General features: G+C 49.3%; 2 protein-coding genes across 2 annotated transcripts in view; both read right to left on the bottom strand.

Moving 5' to 3' along the window:
- LOC135827097 (metal transporter CNNM2-like) overlaps nt 1–1878 on the bottom strand; it is a 13122-nt gene extending 11244 nt beyond the window's left edge. The window contains exon 1 of the mRNA XM_065339620.1: nt 1783–1878. Coding sequence (XP_065195692.1) covers nt 1783–1878 — 96 coding nt within the window. The remainder of the gene's footprint in view (nt 1–1782) is intronic.
- The window catches only part of LOC135827287 (metal transporter CNNM4-like), an 18727-nt gene continuing 10228 nt past the window's right edge, over nt 1502–10000 (bottom strand). Inside the window, exon 11 of the mRNA XM_065339815.1 lies at nt 1502–2744. Coding sequence (XP_065195887.1) covers nt 2695–2744 — 50 coding nt within the window. The 3' untranslated portion in view covers nt 1502–2694. The remainder of the gene's footprint in view (nt 2745–10000) is intronic.

Raw genomic sequence — 10000 nt, forward strand, 5'->3', positions numbered from 1 at the left:
ATCTTAATGTATATTGTAGAAGAGAAAAGGACATATGGATACGAGTTAAGAGTAACTCTCCATCACTGTAACATGATATTATACAGTCAGAAAGTGCAATAACTAGGCACAGAACTGACAGAGTACTGAGACATTCGACGTTCTGACACCTAGCTTCAACACATCTCCGTAGCGCTAACCGACAGCCTTCCAACTTGGAAGGTTCAAGGTTAGGGAAAGACCAAAGAGGGGAAGGCAAGCGCAACGAAAACGAGCGAAAGCTACAGTCCCAACGGAACAAAGAATGTCGATTGTTACTGGACGATGACGAGACCAGTACGATATTTGACAAAGTGGTCTAACTAAGTGTTGAAGCTAGGTGTCAGAACGTCGAATGTCTCAGTACTCTGTCAGTTTTGTGCCTAGTTATTGCACTTTCTGACTGTATAATAATGTTACAGTGATGGAGAGTTACTCTTAACTCGTATCCATAATTATGTCCTATTCTCTTCTACATTTATTTATGGCTCAACATCCGAGTTTCAAATTGCACACCTGATGAGCCGTCACGAACCATACGGCGAAACGTACGTCGTGTGAACAACTTGTATATTAGCGACAATTGAAAGTTACTTATTCTGCTCGCAGCAGATTGTTTGTCAATGTAAATCAAACCTCCCAACCCCTTACATTGTATTGGGCCTCCGCAGCTTAACCCCCCCCCCCCCCCCACGACCACCACCCCACGCACACACTACATTGTCACATAGCACAACTCAACCATTCGCTACCCTGTTATTGAGCACTCCTGCTCGTTTGGTCTCGCGAATCCAAATAAAATCAATCAAACCGTTTTACCATTTCACCCACAAATACCAGGAAACTCTCAATAAGTTCAACATAGTTCTATCTAAGAGTGCGCGACGTCCTCAATTTTACCTCCTGCCCAGTGACACTGGTCCCTGTTTCCTCTCCCCTCCACTACATTGTTTGTTTGTTTGTATACTTTATTTGAATTCGCTAATCAAAACGAGCACAGATGTTCAATGACAAGGCAGCGAATATGTTATTATGTTACAGGGAAGGAGGGTTGGGGGAAAATAAGGAGAAAAAAAGAGAGCGATAAAAATAGGATACGAAGGACGAAACAGTTCTCTCCGCACATTGAGGGGTTATGAAATGTGTATAAACTGTTGCATGCAGGGGTAGTGGGAAAATGGGACAAATATGGGGGTTATGAGATGTGTATAAACTAACGCATGCAGGTGAGTGATCCAAATATGGAATAAAAATAATTAGTCTTTGAACAAATTGTAAATTGTAACAAACACACATGTACACAACCACGCACATATATAGACCTACACGCACATATATAGACCTACACGCACATATATAGACCTACACGCACATATATAGACCTACACGCACATATATAGACCTACACGCACATACAGTAAAACCTGTAACTAACGACCACCCCTTGGTGCCAGCAAAAGCGGTCTTTAGTGGCAGGTGGTCTTTAGTTAGAGGTTTGCACTGCATGACCATATATGGATCCCGTATATGATATGTATGTCAAAATGCAGCTATTACGATTCCCCAGGACTTGCGCATTGCCATTCTTTTTCAGGTCAAACAACACTTGGAGAGAGAGACCAGAGACGGAGAGAGACAGAAGGAGAAGACTACTTTTTGCAGACATCAAATTCAGCTGCTACTTCTGAGCCAGGAGTCAAACGTTCCCTGTAGAAGTTTCGTTTTTACGCTGGGCTTCGAATTTGTTCATGTGATCAATCGTACCGACTGTCCTTGTTGTAACTTCTCGATTGCTTGAACGCGATCCTTCAGCATCAGGACCTTGCGGTGCTGCTTTGTTTCTGGATTCCTTGATGCCATCGTCGATTCGTCTGTATGACTGGGGTGTCAGAGCCGCTCTGTCTTCGCTTCTCCTCCGAGTAGCAACATCGATCACGTTTCCTATCGTGTTTATTCTTGACAGAGCTTGAAATTTGGACAGGTGTAGTGCAGTCCACACCGATTCCACAGTCAAAATGACCTGTGTTCATTTGTTCAGCTGTAGTATCGAAAGAGTCCTTTCAGGACCGTGGAAAATCAGCAAATTTTCAAGAAGGAGCTTCGAGCAACATTTGATTTCGTACGTCGCGGTCGCTAGTTACGGGTCAATAATCGTCTTTGGGGCAAGAAAGGGCGGTCGCTGGTCGCGTTCAGCAGGTAGTCGCTAGTCACAGTGCATTTTGAATATGAGACCGTCCGTGCCTGGTGAAGTGGTCGGTAGTACCAGGCTGGTCGCTAGTCACGGTGGTCTTTAGTTACAGGTTTTACTGTATATAGACCTACACGCACATACATAGACCTACACGCACATACATAGACCTACATGCACACATTCGGCATACACCCACATGCACAAAATGAATACTCTACCTTTAATCCGACCATTCGGCCTCGGAGACCAGTTCGGGTTCTTGACCCAACTGGTCGAACCTGGCCGACAGGTTTACCGGTGGCGGTGGAGGCGTGGTAGGCGGGGGAGGGACCACCCGGGCCCGCTGCTTGAGACGGACTGCTGCCCGTCGCCGTGACCTAGCTACAGAGCGGGCTTGCCGGATGTTGCGGCGCCGTTGGATGGTGCGGCGAGCATCCTCTGGCGACAGACGCGGATGGGTGGGTGGTTTACGTTCTGGTCCGCTTTCAGGTTGAGCGGCGGTGGATGGGGTTGCTGTATCTGAAGAGTGATGGTTCTGTGCACCACGCGAAGTCGAAGCCAATAGAGAAAAACGCAACACATAACACAACATTGGGATCCGAGTCGCCGAGGGTTCTTACACACCGCACAGACATTATGCAAGAAAAATATGGAAGAGTGAACAGGTCCGCACTAGGGGTGAAAGGATTATGTGGTTTAGTCGATTAATTAGTCGAAAAAATCTAGTCGATTACGATTTTTCTAGTCGCTACAGCATTTTCGTGCAACATACAGTATACGGTACGACGAAATATCCGGCAGGTGCAGTGTGTCTACATGACTCTACTGCGTGCAGCACATGTACCAGAGTACGAGTCGATTCGCGCGTGCACGGAGGTGTCAATCAACGAGTGCAGCACGCACAGCGAGTTGCTCATGCTCTGGATACACACTCCACGCGTACCCGGTAGATCTACCTGATGTACTCTAGATGTGACACCCGGCTCTTTTCTCTGCACCGCGCACTGATTCGTACCTGCGAACTTCCGTTCCGGTTGCTTCACGGAACTCACTGTGCTGGACAAGTAGCCTTCAGAATCAGTTTGTGCCTGTGCGCAGTCGATGTTTCCATTATTTTTGTTCTCTTTGAAGTTTCAAAATTGATTGTAGTTGATGCAAAATGGTGAGTTTTGTCGTCAGTGGTGCTTAATCGATAATGCTATTAATGGTGTACTAGCTGTGCTAGTAGTAGTACTTGTTAGCAACAATCCGAACTAGCGCACACACTGCACTGCATTGCTTTGTACTGCATTCAAGACTGACGTCATGCGCTTTGTTTGCTGCGTAATCACAAATGGCACCAGCCCATTTTGCGGAAAAGAAAAACAAATCTTGCTTGCCCTGTTGTGCTCTTCCAGACAACGGATCGCGCTTCAGCAGTGTTTCCGCTTTCCTTTCGTAGCTTTGCTGCCAGCCCGAGTGTCACCTCGACACTGTATTTCTTCAGTACGTCTGACCTAACTGTCGACACTGTCAAGGCAATGCCTTGCCAAGCCCTCCGCAGCGAGCCTTCTCAGCGCAGCTTGAATCCGAAAGGAAACTCAGTAAAAGTATTTTACAGGACCGTTTGCTGCCACAGCCAGCCCTTGGTAGTGAGGTCTGCTCCGGCCAGGAGAACCAGCAACATGACAGTGCGGACACGGCTCGCGAGCCCAGAAGCCCGACTTTCACCAATGCCTCCTCCGCCAGCTCAGGTGACGCGGGCTCAACGGATCTCTGCGCTCTCGTACGGGACGAGGTGTAGTCGGCTTTGTCGGCCGCCATTATATTATTATCGGAGAGCATTGTGCCGCTCCTCACCCAAGGCCAAGGCAATGCGGCTGCTGCCGCCACTACGCCAGGCCAATCTCCTGTAACCCACCCGATCAGCCACCTGCACCAGCTGTGCCCAAGGCTGTGCAAGAACGTATCTTGCGAGGGGAGTTCGTAGATTTTTCAAGCCTGAAAGTCTTGCACACTTCCGGCCCAACATTCCGGCTGGTGCACAGCCCGAATAACGATAGCCAGCTAAATATCGTTGAGTCGGATGACGCGAAGCAGGTGCGTCGCAAGGTTCACGATAATTATACATGTAGCTACCCGGCTCGAGGCATGGACCACATACATGTCTGTTATCACGGCTGCTGCCCTACACCGCACTGCTGAACTTTTCCACTGATCATGCATATGCAGAGAACCACGACCTTGGGTTTCAGTCACCGCAAAGTAACCCAGGCACTCTCCCCCACACATTAGACATTCCCATTCTTGTAGACCAGGGAGCGTCGATGTACGCGTTGACTCTTGCGGTTCTTGATTAAATAAACACCGCAATACAGAGTTGATCAACGCTTGAAACCCTCGCGCTGCAGCAACCGGATTGGCTGCAATGATGTTTGTGCGTTCTTGCAGGGATGGCAACTGAAACTCCACTTCAATACCTGCAATACGAAGGGCTGGCGTGCTATCAATATCACTTGGAGACACTGTCCAGAACCAAATTGGCAGCCCTGCATAATGCACCATCGCGCACATCTTGCTGATAGAGTCGTTCCTCTCGGCTGGACCAAATGGAACACGTCTTCCAGACACGACCAACAGCGGCTTCAGTAAATTCATCAACAATCTAGCGTCTCTATTGGCCGGGTTTGCTGCAGCTTGCGTGACTCTATCGGAGATTGACGGATCCAAAATCAACCGGTTGAATTTATCAACCGACTCTCTATCATTTTTGACCTTCAAATGAACACCGAGCGCAGCATTCCAACGACGAATTCGGTCATATAGATAGAACAAAAATCGGTTGTCCCTGCCGAAACGACCATCATGCCACATCATAACTCTTTTGGATATAGATGTTGACATAATATCTTTTTCTCCTATGCCCAGCGGGAACAGGTATGGGAAACCTAACAGGAACGCGTTGTGAGTAAATTCATTAATCATCTCACTAGTATCCGTCCTGATGGTGACTTCCAATAACCTGTCCCTCCGTGTTTGAGAAGATGCATTCCGGTACGTGCCATCTGTTGTCACTGGCTCCTGAGCTTCACCATCCGTGCCATTAACAGTGTTTTCTAACACTTTGAACACTTCAGATGTCACGCTAGCATCATGCTGCATGGCTCGAGAAGTCAGCATAACAGACTGCACACCGTCCACAGCTGGTAATCCCAAGGTGTCGTCGAAATCAGTCACGTCACCATGTGGTCTTACATTGGCTGTGTCATCGCGCGCGCCCGTAGTCGTCTATCGCCGCTGCGATTGCACTGTCCGCGCAATGAGCATTGTCCACAAGTAATTCTGGCAGAATCTCCAAAGCGTCTATAATGCTCGACGACAAGTTGAATGCATCTTCCGGCAAATGGCGATATGCGCAGTGGTCAGCAGCTCTCATCACACGGAGCCATTGCATTATCTTGCGCCCACTACACGCCAGAAGACCACTGTGCGGGTCGTCCCGTCTTAGTATGTCAGACCGCCTTTGTCGCCATTGTACACTAGATCCTAGGAACATAATCGAAAAGTCTTCAGATATATCTTCGAGCCTATAATCATAGCAAAACAATCGAAACAAATATATAGTTAAAAACCTTTTTGAACCAAATTTAAACATCGTCAAAAACCTACTACATACCTCACAACTACCAACGAACTGCACAAACTAATAAAAAAAGTTGCATTTCAAATTTTAAACGAACCTGTGCCTTGGAAACATGGCAACAGTCGCCTCGACAGCATCGTGACGGAACATCACTGCATGACCCTCCAGGAAACTCTGAGATGATCTTCCAGCGGCTCCACGAGAAGGTTTCAACTTGAGAATAGTTGCGAACGTTCGATACGGCGACACCACAATCTTCTCGAGTAATGACAACGGTTCCAGCATGTCCAACCTCCCGAAATCGTACCCACTAGCCAAGCTACATTTTGGCACAATTCCCTTCTTCAAGGTAGAGCTACAAGCGGCACACATGATAACTTCAGTGGCACCATCTTCAACCTGATTTAAATGATCGGGGAGAAGGTGGCACAGATTTCCATCTGAAGGGGAGCGATATACATTCATCACTTCCCTTACTATCTCTGGCCTCTGCTCGTACATTTCGGCGGCTGAATCATCCAGTCGAAGGCATTTCATAAACGCCTCGTCCTGAAGTCGATACTTGTGTGACTTCACCATATCACGGCAGCCACACGCAGCGCACAGGCAAACATTCTCTAAATTATACTCCGCTTGGAACGCTTCCAGACGATCAGCTAGCAGGGCTGTAGAAACTGGTGCTGGAATAATGGATGCCAGTTCTTTTCTCACAGAAGAATCAGGTACTGTCCGAGACGGTCCACGACCATGACCTGAGGCAGCATAAAAGTAAAGCAGAGCTACGTCAACGTTATCTTCCCTGCAAGATTGCAATAGGTGGCTATACTGCTGGCACTCTTCACGCGTCAAAGAGCACACCATTGCATGATTTATTTCCTCTACCATAGACCGCACAGTTTCCATGTGCGCAGCTGCAGAAACACGACGCGAATCAGCACGATCAAGCCTCCTATGCTCATTTCTTGCATTTGTGTCGTCCGACGTTTCCTGTGACAGGCGCTGACTCTGCCGATCACGGGCGTTCTGGAGTCGACGGGATGTCTGTCCTGACGTTTCCTGGGACCGGCACTGACTCTGCCGATCACGGGCGTTCTGGACTCGACGGGATATCTCTTCCGACGTTTCCTGTGACCGGCGCTGAATCACCCGTTCCCGCTTATTTTGGAGTCGACGGGATGTCTGTCCTGACGTTTCCTGGGACCGGCGCTGACTCTGCCGATCACGGGCATTCTGGAGTCGACGGGATGTCTGTCCTGACGTTTCCTGGGACCGGCGCTGACTCTGCCGATCACGGGCGTTCTGGACTCGACGGGATGTCTGTCCTGACGTTTCCTGGGACCGGCGCTGACTCTGCCGATCACGGGCGTTCTGGACTCGACGGGATGTCTCTTCCGGCGTTTCCTGGGACCGGCGCTGACTCTGCCGATCACGGGCGTTCTGGAGTCGACGGGATCTCTCCTCCGACGTTTCCTGTGACCGGCGCTGAATCGCCCGTTCACGGGATGTCTGTCCTGACGTTTCCTGGGACCGGCGCTGACTCTGCCGATCACGGGCGTTCTGGACTCGACGGGATGTCTCTTCCGGCCTTTCCTGGGACCGGCGCTGACTCTGCCGATCACGGGCGTTCTGGAGTCGACGGGATCTCCCCTCCGACGTTTCCTGTGACCGGCGCTGAATCGCCCGTTCACGCTTATTTTGAAGACGGAGGGATCTCTCTTCCAAAGTATGTTTTTGCTGACGCATCCTATCACCTATTCCGTAACTAATCCATTCTAATTTTATTTCCTCCTCGTCTCCCTATTTCTTACCAAATCTCCCTCTACATCAGGGAGTCGTATACATATACATACGAATATTGTGGCCAGCTGTTTGTGGCCAGCTACGGGACAGATACGGGAGCCAGCAGATATTGTGGCCAGCTGTTATGTACAATCCTGTTAGGCTGTGTTTACATGAGAAATTTCAACCCGGGTCGAGTTCAGCCCGGGTTGAAAGTCTGTACGACAGACAAAAGAGGTGAGCGTTTACATGAAGACAGTTGACCCGGGTCAAATACTGATATGCCGCCAAAAGTCCACTTCTACAGTCCAGTATGGTCACGTGAATCCGTTCGCGCGAAATTTGCATCTGCAGTGCCGTTCAAACCTGGCGCGAGATACGCACAGAAATACGTTTGTACGATTTTCTTGACCCGGGTTGATTTCAACCCTCCCCTTGGGGGGAGGGTTGAAATCAACCCGGGGCGAAATTTCAGCCCGGGTCAAGCGCAATGCGTCATGTAAACGCGCCATTCATTTTATGCACATGGCGGGTTGAAATCTGACCCGGGTCGAACTCAACCCGGGTTGAAACGCCTCATGTAACCACCGCCTAAGCCTTTGTAGTCACAGATACGGGACAGATACAGGATAGCGCCAGGCGTGACACAAACAAACAAACGAACAAACACACAAACAAATACCAAATTAAAGCTGTGTGGACCCTGGCTAGCGCCAGACGTTACTGAAGCAACGTCTTCTGCATAGCTACGGGAATAATGCTTTTTTCTTCCCTTTTTTTGCAGATACCGTACCGCGTACAGGTGTTGTTGCCACTTGTACGGGCAATAAAATCACGGTTCACGTGAAACTCGGCTGGAAGTTTTTTCTTTCTTTTTTGAAATACCGGGCGATCAACTTCAGGATCACAAGCTTTTTGGTACAAATGAGGGTGTTATAAATGGAAAAATGTTGAATAAAGGGGGGCATTGCTCAAATTTTACCGATTATTCCACAAAAATTGCCAATAATTCCCGTTTTAAAAATCACACCGATAATTCCCGAAATTATGCCGGCACATTCCGCGGAGGCCTAGCAATGGCCCACCTCAAGAGGCAAAACGACAGGCGGGTACGCAACATACCCATGACAACAGGATATTTGAGATCCTGGCTTCTCTCTACAAAGAGAGAGGCAAGAGATCATCATCATCATCATCATCATGGTCATGATGGTCCGGATGAGGTTGATAGAGTTTTATCCGCCGTAGCTTGCGCCAAGCGGGAGTGTCGTAAAGTGGCGCGTGAGCGACAGGCAGAGCGCTTGCGTGCTCTTCAATCGCACCTGTCTTTGGAAGTTAATCGTCGCGTGGAAGAACTGGGTCGCCCAGGTGTTTCATCCTGGCTGTCGGCGCTCCCTATTGCTGAGCATGGTTTTGAATTATCCAAGGGAGACTTTCGCGATGCCATTGCGTTACGCTATGACTGGCCGCTGCGTGACACCCCTGCTATATGTGCTTGTGGGGCGGGTTTTTCCACTAGCCATGCTTTGAATTGTTCTTTTGGTGGATCCCCAACTATTCGACACAATGAACTACGAGACCTGTTCGCTGTTGCCTTAACCGAGGTTTGCTCCAGTGTTTCTGTAGAGCCACCTCTCGCCCCTATCGAGGGTGAGGTTTTTCAGGCCAGGTCGGCGAACACCTCTGTCGAGGCTCGCCTTGATGTGAGCGCTCGAGGTTTCTGGACGCGTGGGCAAGATGCATTTTTTGATGTAAGGGTGTTTAATCCTGACGCTTCTTCCTATCCGTCCAGAAGCCTGGACGCGGTCTTCCGGCAGCATGAGGGCGCTAAGAGACTTCAATATCAGGAGAGAGTAGTGAATGTTGAGCGTGGTGCCTTTGCACCTTTGGTGTTTTCCGTAAATGGGGCTGCTGCGCCGGCATCCACGGCCTTCCTCAGCCGCCTTTGCCTCCTTACATCTCAATCTTCGGGAGGTAGCTATTCGTCGTTGATGGGTTACTATCCCTGTCGGGTGTCTTTCGCGCTGCTACGTTCCGCTGTGTTGTGTGCCAGGGGTGCTCGGTCGGCCCGTCACCGTCCAGTTCACATGCTTCGTGAGCTGGCGATGGTGGAGGGTCGGGTTCCCCTGCCGTGATTGGTGCTGCACCGAGCTTGTTTTGTGTGAAGGTATAACTAGCTGTTGTTATTATTCTTATATCTATACATCAAGTATTACAAAATAATTGAGAGGCTTCGAATCGTTTTTTATCAAAATCATCACCATCATCATCAGCAGCAGCAGCAGCAGCAGCAGCATCAGCAGCAGCATCAGCAGCAAAAGAAGCAACACTCTGGAGATGGCTGTCCGTCCTTGAGGGGTGCCGGGAATCGGGACTCCACGGTATGTCCG

The sequence above is a fragment of the Sycon ciliatum genome, chromosome 11 (assembly GCF_964019385.1).
Source record: "Sycon ciliatum chromosome 11, ocSycCili1.1, whole genome shotgun sequence".
Taxonomy (NCBI): domain Eukaryota; kingdom Metazoa; phylum Porifera; class Calcarea; order Leucosolenida; family Sycettidae; genus Sycon; species Sycon ciliatum.